Below are 14,570 nucleotides of genomic sequence, written 5' to 3'. Positions count from 1 at the left end.
AAGTTTACATTATTGATAAAGATTTCTGAAGTTTAGGTGTTAACAAAAAGATTCATTTAAATCACTTGAAAATTTCTCCAGAAAAGAAATGGCAAAGTTTAATTTTTCAACTTCTTTGGAAAGGAAGAATGTATTCGACACCAAGATAACCTACTACCACCAAAATGATCCCCGTCACTTCAATTTCCCTGGAGCCAGAAGCCATGCACGTTACCTACCCAATGTCCATAACTCTTTGAGGTTCTTTCTCAGCATATCAGTTATAATTTGACAGTTTTCCACAAAGAAATACCTTTTCTTTTACTTTTAAATTTCATTATTTAAAATCCACTTTGTGCCAGGCACTGTTCTAGACACCTGGAACAGATCAGTCAACAAAACAAAGCTCCTTGCCCTCGTGAAGCTTACATTCTAATGTGGAGAGCAAAACAGTAAAAACAAGCATAAAAATGAGTCTATTCCACAGCATGTTAGCAAGTGATTAGTGCTATGGGGGAAAAAAAAAAGGTAGAAGAGGGTAAAAGGCATCTGGTTGGGGGGAGTAGGGTTGCGTTCTTAAAGTATGTGACGAGGATAGTCCAAGGAGGTCACAATTGAGCAGACTTGGGAGATGTGAGGGCAAGCCATACAGGTGTCTGCAGGACAAAGATTTCTGTTTAGGGGAACAGTCAGTTCAAAGACCTAAAGCGGACATGGGCCCTTGTTTTTCCAGAACCAAGAAGGCCACCCAAGAAGCATGACTATGGGTCTCCCGACACTTTTCCCACTTTCCACCAAACAGAGAAGGTTTTGAAGCTGGAGAGAATGTGATTACTAGGTGATGGCCCAACTCACATTGATGCCCCTTTTCTCTTGTGTGTGCTCCTCTCACAGCCCCATGACACAGGCGATCCCATTTGACGACCCTCGGTTAGAGAGCTGCCAAATCATCCCTCCTGCCCCGCGGAAAGTGGAGATGCGGCGGGACCCTGTCCTGGGATTCGGCTTCGTGGCAGGGAGTGAAAAGCCAGTGGTCGTTCGCTCTGTCACACCAGGTAAGCACCCAATCCTGCTCCTCGGTCTCCTGGGACCACCCGTCACACCCTGCCACAATGACTACTGTTCAGTTTCATAAGTTTCATACTGTTCCCCTGCAGGCTGCGGAGGCTAGTTGAGTTTTCCTAACACCTAGATGGAGTCGGACCACTGGAGGGACAAAATGGCTCTGCAAACTAGGTTTAGACTACCAAATCCAATATCTCCTTTGACTTAGAAAAACACTGATCCATCATTTGTAACCATGGAAATGGCCCATTTCTTAATGTATGAATGGAAATAATAAGAGGCAGGCACTGTACTGTATTTAGTAAGCTCATGATGGTCTCCTTAGTAATCAAAAAGCAGGCAGTGGTATTTAAGTTATCGTAGGATTTAGTCATTGGCGTGGTTGGATTATTGTACAAAGATGCTCTCCCTTCCCATCCCACTAGAGGCAGAAGGTATTTCCTCATCCCACTGCTCTTAGGCTGGACCAGGGACTGATTTTGGCCAATGGCATATCAGCAAAGGTGACATAAGCTAAAGCTTGCAATATGCTTATGCATTTGAACTTATTTCTTGGATTTCTGCCGTGGCCGTGAGAATTTCCCTCAAGTGGTTGCTACCCCTACAGCCTGAGCCCCCAAATGAACACTTAGGACAGCCAGCCTACAGCCTAGATCTTAGTACAGCCTGATCTGCAGTGTGACGCAGAACTGCCCAGCCGAGCCTGGCCTGGATCAATCTAAAGACCCATAAGCATGAGAAGAAATGATTATTGGATACCCTACTGAGTTTTGGGGTGGTTTATCATACACAATAAACGTTGACTGATACAGTGCGTGTTAAATCCCTTAAATTCTACAGTACGATCAGATAGTTAACGTACTGTGTCGCAGTCATGCTCGTTAGAGTGTACAGATGTTCCACAGTTGAATGTAATGCGCTATGATCCAGTTGCCTGCAGTGGGCTGCCTTTGCCTTTTCCGGGACAATGTTCTTTTAATTATTCATTTCTTATACATATTTATGTACTTCTTTTAATGGACTTATATTGGATTTATCTTCGGACCAAACGAAGCCATCTTCTGTGCTGTTTCTCTCTGGGATTTCGCAAATGAGTAGCAGAGTTCAGTAGTAAAGAACACAGACTCTGGCATCAGATCGCCTGGGTTTGATGGATTTGAATCCTGTCTCTGCTCCTTATTAGATTTTTTAGCTTCCGTGTTAACGCTCTAGCATTTCAGTTTGATGTAACTTCTCTACATTATGTGGATAATGAAGATCATAGTAGTATCTACCTTATAGGGCGAGGGAGCGAACGAAATACGTTGAACATACTTATTCTGTGATGTTTATTCTTATTAAACCCTAAAGTATTTGGGCAGCTGAGTTTGTCAGTTAAGAGCAATGAAAGCCAACTAAGTGAGCTAATACAGATTTTTTGAAGTTGATTTAATTTTTCAGTTTTTTGTTATTTTGATATAATATGCCCCAGGGTGAGCACCACAGCTATAGTCAAACCCTTTCAACTCGTGCAGACAAGAATCTGTTTCCTTTTTTCTCCTACCGTGGCCTCGCCAACACAACTTCTTACTCTGCCTGCTGAGCTTTTGATTTCATTAGCTATAGATCATATTTTAGTTCTCTGTGTAGAGTTGTTGAGCTTGATGCCGTTGAGAATTTTATCCTCAAAACAAAAGAGATTTGTCGCTTTTTATTAAAATAATACGTACGCTTCATGAAAAATACAATGCGGTAGATAATATAGAGGAGAAAGAGAAAACAAAAAACCAAATCACTTGAGCACCTACCGCTCAGAATTAAGCATTATTAATGTATACACAGAGAGCATGAATATAGTAGGTGATTCCATGTGTACATACACATAATATTGTACAGACACGTGTAGTATCATACGTATATGTATACCCATATTTTTTTCTAAATGGGATCACATTTGGCACGCTCTTTTGTACTAGTGCGACATTTTGACATCTCTGGTTATGAGATTCTTTCAAGGAGGTGTCCTCCTGGGAGTTGACTAGAGATTTCAAGTCTTATTTTTCAATCTCCTGGATCGCCTCCCCGTTCTTTCAACCTCTTCCCTTCCTTGCCCTCAACGCTCTTTAGCTTCAGATGCTAAAACGTAGTGTTAGACAATTTTGAGAAGAGTAGGAAAAAGAGAAAACAGAGGTCAAAGATTACTGTTTCCAGTCATTTTTAGGAGTGAAAATTCTGCTCAAATAAACAGCGTCTATCATAAAAATGACTCTACTGACGTTCCGAGTGATTTCAGCAGCATGACCAGATTTTCTATGCTAGACAACCCAGGCTTTAGACGAAAGGGCACGAGATGATTCTCTGATATGTGCCTCTGCCTCATACTTTGGAAGGAACTATATGTTGCTCTCTCTAGAATTTTTGATTCAAATCTCTTGATTAAACATGAATATTTTCATTTGATGAAAAAAATAGGTCTCAAATATGAATATGTCCTGTTAACAAGCAAGTGCTTTTCTCATCAGAGTAGTTAACATCCATCATCCAAATAATTATTTTGAAAAATGTTCCGTATTTGACCAGCATTTGATTTCTAACCGTTTGTTTGACTGAATTGGAGTGATTGCTTGAACATTATCCAATAGTTATAAAAAGTCTCCCAAAGGATTTTCAGAATTCCTTATGTGTGCAAACACTGACACTTAGTTCCCACAGCTTGAAATGAACATCTCCTGTCATTGATATGGGAACATGTTAAGGTTCCCCCCACTTTTCTTACTCCCCAGAAAGAAGATAAGTTTTTGTTCGAGGATGATTTGCTTGAGTGACACATATGCGAAGTGTCTGGGTGGGTTGAGAACAACTGAATGACTTCGAGTTCCATGTTCTGGGTATGAAGTGTTCATTTCAATTACTAAATAAAGTAATAGTGACAATATTTGAAGCCTAATGTGTCAGCTGCTCCCGTTACCCACTGACAGACCTCTGGAAATAAAGTTAAAATTATAGCACCATGTCCTTATTTGAAAAGAAAATACATTAAACGTGAGGATGTTCCAGGTAATTAAAGTTATTTGTTTATAGGTTTTATTTCATGTAGATGTGTGCTTCATGCAACTGTGGCGTTAACTTTATGTGTCAAGAGACCTGACAGCGACCAGCTTTTGAGCTATAGATGCGAGTTCAAAAGAGATATCGGCCACCCTTAACTTGGAAGAATCAAGTCTTAAGCTGAGACTCAGTCCTACACTTGCAGCCAATTCTTTAACCCGTGTGAGCTTCAGTTATCTCATTACACGGAAGGGATTATAGCATTCAGGGACGTTAGTAGGCAGAGAATTTAACCCATTGCCTGGTGCGTAATAAAGCCCAGCAAATAGTAGTTCCCTACCTCCTCCTTGGAAGAACAACTGAAAGAGAGAAAAGCAGCCCCTGACACCAGGAGCTGGCAGGCGCTCACAGCCGGGCCTGGGTGTTCTCCTGTTGACTGTGAACAGTTTCACTCGACATGAGCATCAGACAAGGCCTCCCACTGACTGTGATGGATCAGGACCAAAACAAGCGTTCTCTGTAATCACAGGTGACCACAGACACATCTAAGCATCGTCTGCCCCATGAAAGTGACCTAACAGCCCATCTCCCAGCTGAGAGGAGTGACACCTTTCTCAGTCCCAGCTGCAGCTGTGCTTCCTTCCTCCCATCTGTCAGACAAGAATTATTAAAATGTTCAGATCCAATTACCCTGACTTCCTGAGAGCAAACCCCCATTTCCTTGAACGCTCCCCAGTCATAATGGCTAAGTAAATGCAACTTTGTTCCACCCGTGGTGTGCCCAGATTGTCTTTCGCACCTGTGGGCATCAACACAGCTGATTCGGCTACCTGTTGGGGGAATACCATCTTCTAGAAGTCGTAATACTCAAAGTTTGGCCAGTGGACCGGTAGCATAAGCAGCCCCTGGCAGCTTGTGACAAATGCATTATCTCATCCCGTACCCTCCCAACCTACTGAATCAGTCTGCAGGCCAACAAGGTGTCCCGGGTGACGTGTGTGCCCGGTAAAGTGTGAGAAGCGCCACGAGGCCTCTGAGTCTCAACCTTGCCTGGGAGATTTTAGAGAGATGTTAATGCCTGAGTCCCGCCTCCCAAGATCTGATCCAGTTGGCCAGGGTGTGGCCTGGGCCTCGGGCTCGTCCAGAGCTCCCAGTTCTTTCTCAAAAAGCACAGATGTCAAGAATGCCCAGGTGGGGCTGGATTTGGTTTTTTGCCCATAGCACCATTTGCTTACAGTGAATTGTGATCAGGAGCGGAGGCTGTCGATGGATCGGCAATAGTCTTCTCATCACACTCACTCTCATTTGTGTCCAGGTGGCCCCTCAGAAGGCAAGCTGATCCCAGGAGATCAGATCGTAATGATCAATGATGAGCCCGTCAGCGCTGCACCGAGGGAACGGGTCATCGACCTGGTCAGGTGGGTCACTCAATTTCCTGTCCTCCTTCCTGCTGAGGAGGCTGCTGCACAGCTCTGAAGCCTCATCCAGCAAAGGAAGGGCTTCCTGGGGGCCAGCTTAAGACAGAAACGCAAGCCCTCACATTTACCTTGAAAATGCTGGTGTATACAGATGTGTGCTCCATTAACCAGAAAACACCTAATTGCTGATTCTGCGTTTAGCATTCTGGGTGCACGTACTTCAGCTGAAATTTGTTTTTGACTCTTATTTCAGTCACTATATCCAAAGGTTGCGTTTTATTTTCTTTCCAAAATTACTAACACATTGATATTCCGTAATCAAGAAGATCAAATGCAATTCCTGAATTCAGTCTAAGTGATGAGTAATTTTATATACATAATCCCATAGCTACAAAAACATACAGTTCACTGATTTTTCCATACTTGACTGAGTGATTCATTAACTGAGTTTTGAAATCATCAACTCAGGCAAAAGGATAATTGGGTCAACGCTAGGACAGTTTCAAACGTGTTTGGTTGCTTGGTTCAGTTTTATCATGGATGTAAATCATTTGTTGTGTGATATTCTTAATGGGGGTCCAGAAAATATATTTCTTGTGATGTTAAAATATTGGTCAAGAATCTTAGAAGCCTACTGGAGTTACACTCACTCAGCGCATTTAAGGCAAAAAGGCCGTCTAGAAGTTTTCCAAATGAAGCTGTGCCTATTATATGAAAGAATGCACGGGTCAGAACTCTTTAAACTGAGGAAGAGATCTATCATGTCTGGTCTCTCATAACGAAAAGGACATCTGTTACTTTGGGGGAGGCATTAGGCAGAGTATTTCTGGGGTTTTCCAGAGGAAGTTTTTTTCTCAAGCCTAGTTCAGCTTCTGCTTCACAGAGACACGACGGTTGCTCCTGCATCCTTGGGAGAAAGAGAAACGGAGGGCACTCACTTGTAGGGTGGCCAAGCATGGAAAGGCCCACGTCCCAGGAAAGCCCTCAGTCCCAGGACTATCGGTCCCCCGACTTTAGTTGAGGCCTAACACAGCGGGGCCTTCACAGCTGGCTGCAAAGTCGCGCCTGTCCTCGTAGGGCATCCAGTTCTCAAACGGTGTTCCTACACAGGAGCGGGCACCAAGGCTCACGTCATATTCATCCTGTGTCAGGAGGGAGATGTGTGTGGGTGTCAGCGGGAACATCACTCATCAGGGCAGGCTGTGAGCCTGATGGGCTGGCCTCCTAGAGTGCCATGTCTGGGCCCGATGGCAGATCACGCGGTCATTTTGTTTTCCCCTAGGCATGTGCCTCTGTGATTAGTCCTATTGATTTCTGTGCCTGGAGGATGACAGAAGAAATAAAATATCTGTGTTTGGGTTTGCTGTGACTGAATTGCCTGCTGCAGGACAGAGATGGAGAAAAGCTATCTAAAAGTGTGATCATTTCCTAGCCATCCTTCCGGGGGCGTTTAGAAAGATTTTTTTTCCCCTTCTGCTTTAATGTATTATGGAAGAAAAATGGCGTCTCTGTAAACAAAAGTCTCTCTAGGACTTCATATGTAATGGAGCTCAGTGAAAATTTGTTGAATAAATGAACCAATTAAAACAGGGTAGCGAATGACAGCTTGCAGCCCAGATCCAGCCTGCCACCTGTTTTGCACAGCTCATGAGCCAAGAATGGTTTCTTACCACTTTTGAAGGCTTGGAAAAAATAAAAGAAGAATATTTTGCGACACATGAAAATCATATGAATTTCAAACTTGAGACTTCAAACTTCAAACTAAAGTTTTATTGAAAAACAGCCATCCCCAGTCATTTACATATTGACTATGAATGCTTCCCACGACAATAGCAGAGTCAAATACTTGCACCAGAGCCCTGTGGCCCACAAATACTACAATATTTACTCTCTGGCCATTGACAGAAAAAGTTTGCCAAGCTTTAGGAGCTATGAAGGTAACCAACTGCATTTTTTTTGGTTAAGCCAAATTAGACTAAAACCTCAGATAATACACATAGAGAATTTCTCTCAAACTGGGCTTGTGATTACTGCAAGATTCTCACATACTTGATAAAGAGATTGTGGTTTTTAAATGGGTCGACTGGAAAACATGGATGCTTTTTAAACACCACGAACTACTCTGGGTACATAAAACTCTCTTTCCCTTCTCAAGGCCTGGCCCCTCTGGATTGGAGGTCAGCGGGGCAATAGGACAGAGAAAGTCGAGGGCTTCTCGCAATGCTCTCTGTGGTTAGAGCCCTCTCTTGGTGACCGGTAGCTGCTCCTCTACTAGCGTTGGCTGTCGACACCCTTCATGTCGCTGGTAGCTACATGCTGGCTCTCCTGTGAAACTTACATGCGAGTTCTTTGGTGGCAGGAGGGGAGGGCCCCCTGAGGAGCCACCCTGCCACACGGTAACGTACATGGATGGTCTGGCTGAGGGTCTCCTGTGTAAGGCGCCTGCAAGACCAGCTGCTCTTCAAGATGTCCACTTGACCACATCACAGCGGGGAGGAAGGAAACTCTCACCAATCACAGCCCTTCCAGCCAGGTGACAGTTCTCTCTCCCACCCTTTCTGGCCTTCTCACGCAGACTGGGGAAGGAGCTGGGAGCAGGAGGAACCTGTGGCTGGCAGTAGTTGATCGCATCGCGCCTCCTCCTAGAAAGTTCTGGGGGATCCCGCTTGTTTGCCCCTCACTTTAGAATGTGGTCTGAGTGTCCATTGGCCAGTATATCACTGATAGGTCACAGTCTAAATCTGGAATGTAGCTCGTTACAGATCAGGTAACCTGGATTCTAAGTTCCATGAGAAAAGAGAACTTGTCTGGATTGCCTCCTGCCGTGTCTCCATGACCTAGCCCAATGCCTGGCTCATGGCGGGGTGCTCAGTGACAATGTGTTCAGTGAGTGACTGGGGGAATCTTCAGACTTAAAGAATTTTACTAGTGAAAAAAAAAAAAAAACACATAGGCCTTGGATGTTACTGAGGTGGCGAGCATGTCATCCTAAAATGGACTCTTTTAATCTCAGGACAATAAATTTATCTTTATAAAAGTGGCAAGTGACTTTATTTTAAGCAAATAAATCTAAGCACAATGACACTGCAGTTCACAGAGTTGCAATGCAGCTGGTTGTGGAGTTCTTATTGTCACCAATACCTTCAAATTCATTAAACCAGAATTTTGAAATAATAATGTATTTCTCACTAACGAAAAAGTGCATGCATTAGAAAAATTTCCTGTGCTTTCCCATCAGTTTAGTCATCTGTCTGCCATATGTATACTAACCTAGAAATTTAGCTCTTATATATTAATCTCTTTTTTATTGGGCTTCTCGGCCGATATGTGTGTTAACGTCTATATCTTACACAAGATAAATTCCCTTTCGATTATAATAAAATACCCTATTTTCTTAGCCACCAAGGAAATTTGGAAAAACACTCATCATTTTAATAACACCATAAAATTCTCTCTTTAAAAATTGGCATCCGTTTACTTGCCTGAGTGCTTTAGTTTTGTTTTGTTCTTTTTTTTCTTCCATTTCAGCATTTGCTCATGGATCATTTTTTGTTTCTAGATACATTTGTGTTTCTTTGTGGATTATTTTCCTTATTTGATTGCTCTATTATAGAATTTTTTTTTTCTTGAGAAAATGAAAGAGTTTCTTGGAGACCAATTTACTGCTATAGTAACCACATTTGGGTTTTTTCCTGGATCTTCAAAAAGAACTATAATTGATGCACTGAAATTAGACAAGTTTCGTTCATCTCATAGTTTCTTAAGTTAACCCTAACTCATACTTTCTAGTGGTTGAGGAACAAAATCTTTGAAGAGTTCATGCCCTTTGCAAATTACCAGAGCTTTCTTCTTTAGAAGTATCCAAGGATAATTTCCCTTGGCTTTTCACAATTAGACAAATTAACTTAAGACAGTCTCCAAAATTTTATTTTAGAAAATTATGGGTTATAATTTCTCATAGACATTATGAATCATGCCGCATCTCCCAAGGCTAGGCAACCCAATTAAATTTATTGGAATTTAACAATTGTTGAGCATTAACTAGGTAGCAAATGTCCTGTAGGGCCCTGGGGATGTATAAATACCTGAAACATGATTCCTGCCCTCGAGGAGGAGACCTCTAATTAATTGCACTATATTTATGACTGTGCAAGTGGAGGAAGTGTGAAGGAATGCGGTGATGGCGGTAAGGGATAGCCATTGATCCTGAGTGGCAGGATTTATGCATAGAGGAAGGTATGTAAAGTAGATCCTCCTTTGTCCCTGGAAACCCTAGACCCTCCTGATGAACACTTGCTTTCCAACCTGCAGATGCAGGAATATCCATTTCCTGGATGGCTGTCATGAACCGCAACCTCAAAATTTGCTTCTGCCCTTCCTCAGTTGCCCCTCCAAGGTGGCATCAGAAATGTCCTGGCTCGTGTTAGACCAGAAGCACTCATCTTTTGGAGATTGGAGATCCATTTGAGAATCCGATAAATACCGTCGATTTATTCCTCCACCCAGAAAAATCCACGTGTATAATATCAGAATGTCCCTTGACCACCACCTTCCTTGCCTTGCTAATTTCCTTTTTAGAGCCCTGGCAGCAGACTGGATATGCTGGCTCCCTTCCTCACCCTTTGTCTCTATCAAAAAGTAACATTGAAGAGCCAAGTATACGAGCAACTCAGTCTTACCCCTTTCCATCATGCCACTGGAAGCTGAGGGCTGCCCACCCCATAGTAAGAAGGCACAAGGGTAGAACTGGAAACTAGTCCTTCTCCCATCCTTTGTACTAGAGCAGCTAACTGTCCCTCTGACTGTCTTCTCTTATTACCTAAGTTGGTTGTTCCTGCCAATCTAATGAATGAGTAGTGCTCTAGCTATGGCTGCCTCTGTGGAAGATTGCCCACATCTATCAGCCCTTCTGTACTAATTCCCTGGGGGTTGGAGAGCATTTCTGGGGAGGAGCTGGGTTCTTCTGATAAGAAAGTAACTGTAATAAGGTATAAGAATAGATAAGTTACTAATCGTTCCTGTAATTCACAAAGGACAAACCCACTACATTTTCGTGACATTCCATTTACCTAAGTAACTAAATAACTCATGCCAAGCAATGTACAAATTTCACTTGAAGACCAGAAAGATTATTCCAACAACCCTAACGAGAATGCTCAGAAGGAGCATTCATGACTTCCTGAAACAGATACATTCCCACAAATGACATGAGCCACTCACCGCCACGATCAAGTTCAAAGCTTCGTGTGTAACTTGTGAAGGTCACTTTTTGGACACTTCAGGAGAAAAAAAAAAGAATATTATTGATGGCATCCCAACAGATAATGATGATGAGAGTTAACATGTATTAAGTCCTTATTATACATTAACCCTCTGCTAAACCGTTTCATTCCTTAGTATCGAGACCAGCTAATACTTACCTGGTGCTTATTATGCCCTGTCCTCAGTACTTGTTGTATGTTAACTCATTCAGTCCTCACAATTGTGAATGGGTTCAATGGTTACCTCTAATTTAAATATGGGGAAACTGAGGCACACGTGCCCAAGATCCCAAAGCTAGTAAATGGTGGAGTGAAACCCAATCTGGCTCCTGGGTGAACGCTCTTAACCTGCTCATCTCTATATTCCTTACAACAACCCTGCGAGCAAGTTGATTGTTGTACCCAAATTACGGAGTGGAAATTGAGGCTGAGAGAGGTCGAAATCCTTCCTCAACCTCAGCACTTGCTCAGGGCAAGGAGGGCGGTGTACAGTGAGAGTAGAAGAAAGCCGATACAGATTACTGGGACGTGGTGATCCAAAGGGGACAGACCGAGCTATCTGGCACATCAAGTCCTTACTTGATCTGCCCAGAAAACAGCAGAGCTGCAATTGAGCTCTAGAACCTGGGTTTCAGCATCCACACCCCATAGACATTTTCATTCTTAGCTCATACACAAATAGCCTGTCTCTCTTCTCCCAGGTTTGCAAAGTAAGTTGCCTTGATCTTGGTAGGAAGTGCTCAGGACTACCTGCTTGTCGCAGTCGATGGGAGACTGGCAAGTTTAATAAGAGCAAAATAAACCATTTAGAAGGGACCCATCTAAAAATTAGATCTCAGCTCGTCTGTCTTTTCATCAGTCCCTTTTCATCAGAATGATGATGGAAAGTCAAGTCAGATCATGTTCCAGGGCTACTGTGTCTGCAAAAGAATATATTAAGAAGGTCACCTTCCTGTCTAATTTCAGCTGGGCTTAGATGCATAACGGTGCTGCTTAGTAAAATAACAAAGCAAAGACCATCTACCGAGCATCCGGCATATAAAATATGCATGATGATGTACGATATAATAAGGCCTTATTATAGTAAGACCAGCAAGCAATTTCAGTGAAAAACACACACACAAAAGAACAGCCCCTTGGTATGCTGACACTACAAATTGTGGTCTCACCTAATACACTTGCAGTGTCCACGTTTTCTGACAATTGCAAATTACAGAGCCTGGGGAGAAAGAGGTCAGTGATTCTAGAAAATGTAATGTGTGGGAAAACATTCTAATAAGAATAAAATTGAAAAGGGGATTTGAGTCCATTGTTCACAAAGGATATAATGACATATAATGGTGGAAATTAATAAGAAAAATGGCTTCACCCAGATTATTTTAATGTCCCTTAGATTTTGTTAATGACCCACTTTCATTAAATCTCTCCATTACTGTAGATGCTTTTATGCGACTCACGTATGGAAAATGACTGTTGAAGATTAAAGAACCAGAAAAAATTTGAAACTAGGGCAAGTTTTCAATGATCTCACATGGTCGACACTACTGAATGTCTTAACGTCGTATTTGTATTAAGAAAAACACGGAAGGAGATCACTATTGGCCTTATGCCATATTCTATTAAACCTTTAGAACTACAAAATTTGTAAATTATTTCATGCCTTTTCTATAAGTAGCTGAAAAGACCCTCCAAAACAGTCTTTTTGAGCCTGTGATCGGAACATACCCAGGACTAAAGTAGAAGTCTCATTTCCCAGAGATCCCAGAAGGGACTCAGGAGCTCAAAGGCAGAGTGTACCTTTACAGACAACACAGTGCGTGTGGTGGGCAAGAATCTCAGGCCACACACTCAGATGTGTACGTGTATCATTATTTATCTATGAACTGTAATAATCCACATTTTATTCCAAATCCCCTTCCTAACGTATGGTCAGTTCATCCCATTTTCCATAGTACTGAGTCTAAATTTAGGGAGAATGGTTTAATGAGAAGAAGTGTTGGGTGAGGTGATGTGTATTCGCCCTTAGGCCACATCATCCATCTCTCTAGAATTCGCTGAGATATCTTCGTACCCATCTGGTTCACCTTTGATCACTCACCTAGGCAGGGAGCTACTGTGTCATCCCTTGTTCACCACTGTCAGCCCTTCCTTAGCCATTTCTCTGTTATCTTGGGTGCACGTGCCCTTCCTTAGCTGTACTGGGATGTAGGATCATCTTAGGGCTAATTCCTTCTGGGATCTTGTCACCTTCTCAGGGTTTTAACTAGGAAAGAAAGCACGGGTCGTTGCGCCCTTTAATCCCACGAGGCTATTTGGGTGTTTCCAACTGATTCTTTCTGAAGGATCAGTCTTCTGCAAAGGGGAGCGTGCCTGTTCTTTCTCAGGTATCCACAAGTCAATGTTCTTCTGCTTGCCCTAAGATTCACTCCATCTCCCCATCCCCTGCCAAGTCCCCGTTCTGGAGTGGACGAAGCTTTACTTTGATTTATTGAATATCTTTCCTAGCCTGTAGTTTTTACTCTTTGTTCCTAGAACCTAGCCATTTCTCTACTTCTGTAACAACTCGGTCTCGAGGTGACGAGTGTTACGTGGTCTGCTTGAACAAATGGGCAAAGAAATAGACCTCATAAGAGCAAAGAAATGGGGGTGTGGGAGTGGGAGGGCAACATGGGTAAATATTTCAAAATATTATCCTGCTCCCCGATAAAAAAACACACGACCTAGAAATCAGAAAAATATGAATTCAAATCTTATCTCTGCAATGGATTGGCTGTGTGTGACCTTAGGCGAAGATGTAAATTTATATAATCCTCATTTCTTGACCTATAAAATGAAGACCTACCTCATACAGTTGTAAGAATTAGACAAAATATAGTGGATAAAGCCCTTAACAGAGTAGGAGCACGCGATGAGGTCTTAATAAGTTTGAGTTGTTGTTGTCTTCATCAAGGTAATCATCAGCATGATCACCGCAGCTGAATGATTGTGAATAAATCGCTTAAATCTCAGGCTCTCAGTCTCCTAGTCTTTAAATGTAGGTAGAAATTTGCATTTCTAGCCTTTATCTAAGGATCCAATGAGATAATGCACATGAGAGCACTTTGTGACTTGTAATCCATTGGGTCATGGTGTCAGATGTTGTCATTATCGCTCTTAAAGTTGCAGAGTAGAGAACTGGAGCACAAACCCTGGTATTCAGTCAAAACCAGTGAGGACCTAGGTAGAAATCTAGTCTTTTAGGATGACAACAACCTGAGCAATGATTAAAAAAAAAAAATACCCTGAGTTTCAGGGTTTGCAAAGACAGCCAGGGTCCACCCCAGGGATGCTAGAATCCAGCAGTAATTGTCACTGAACTTGACTTGGGGGACCACATAGGTATGCAGCAGTGTGATAACGCAGTGGCTGGAAGAAGAGTGATTTTAGTGTTGTCATAGGGGGTGTGGAACGATTCAGGGGCTATTGGCATGTACCCGGCCGAGGTTGAGATTAAGTGAGGAATGACATAAATCAAGAGTCAGAAAACTCTCTGCAAAGGACCATATAGTAAATATTTTAGTCTTCGCAGGCTGTATGCTCTCTGTTACAACTCAATGCTGCCATTATAGTGCTTAGTAGCCATAAATAATATGTAATCCAATGGGCGTGGCTGTGTTCCAATAAAACTTTATTTACAGAAACAGAGGATGAGCCAAATTTAGCCCACAGGCTGTTGACGGCCACCTCTGACTTAAACTAATGAAACTTTAAAGAGACCCAATCTGAAGATAACAGGACATAGAGGAAGAGAAAGGAAGCAGAGGGTGCTGGGCTTTTTTTT

General features: G+C 42.5%; 1 protein-coding gene across 2 annotated transcripts in view; it reads left to right on the top strand.

Moving 5' to 3' along the window:
* Window positions 1–873: 873 nt before the first annotated feature.
* The window catches only part of FRMPD4 (FERM and PDZ domain containing 4), an 83,418-nt gene continuing 69,721 nt past the window's right edge, over window positions 874–14,570 (top strand). For both annotated transcript variants that reach the window (XM_039873987.1, XM_039873996.1), the window contains exons 1-2: window positions 874–1,034; window positions 5,387–5,489. In XM_039873987.1, coding sequence (XP_039729921.1) covers window positions 878–1,034; window positions 5,387–5,489 — 260 coding nt within the window. In that variant the 5' untranslated portion in view covers window positions 874–877. The remainder of the gene's footprint in view (window positions 1,035–5,386; window positions 5,490–14,570) is intronic.

The sequence above is a fragment of the Pteropus medius genome, unplaced genomic scaffold (genome assembly GCF_902729225.1).
Source record: "Pteropus medius unplaced genomic scaffold, Ma_sr-lr_union100, whole genome shotgun sequence".
In the NCBI taxonomy this organism is placed as follows: domain Eukaryota; kingdom Metazoa; phylum Chordata; class Mammalia; order Chiroptera; family Pteropodidae; genus Pteropus; species Pteropus medius.
Note: the sequence above shows the minus strand (reverse complement) of the source record. Positions and strands in the feature narration are given on the sequence as shown.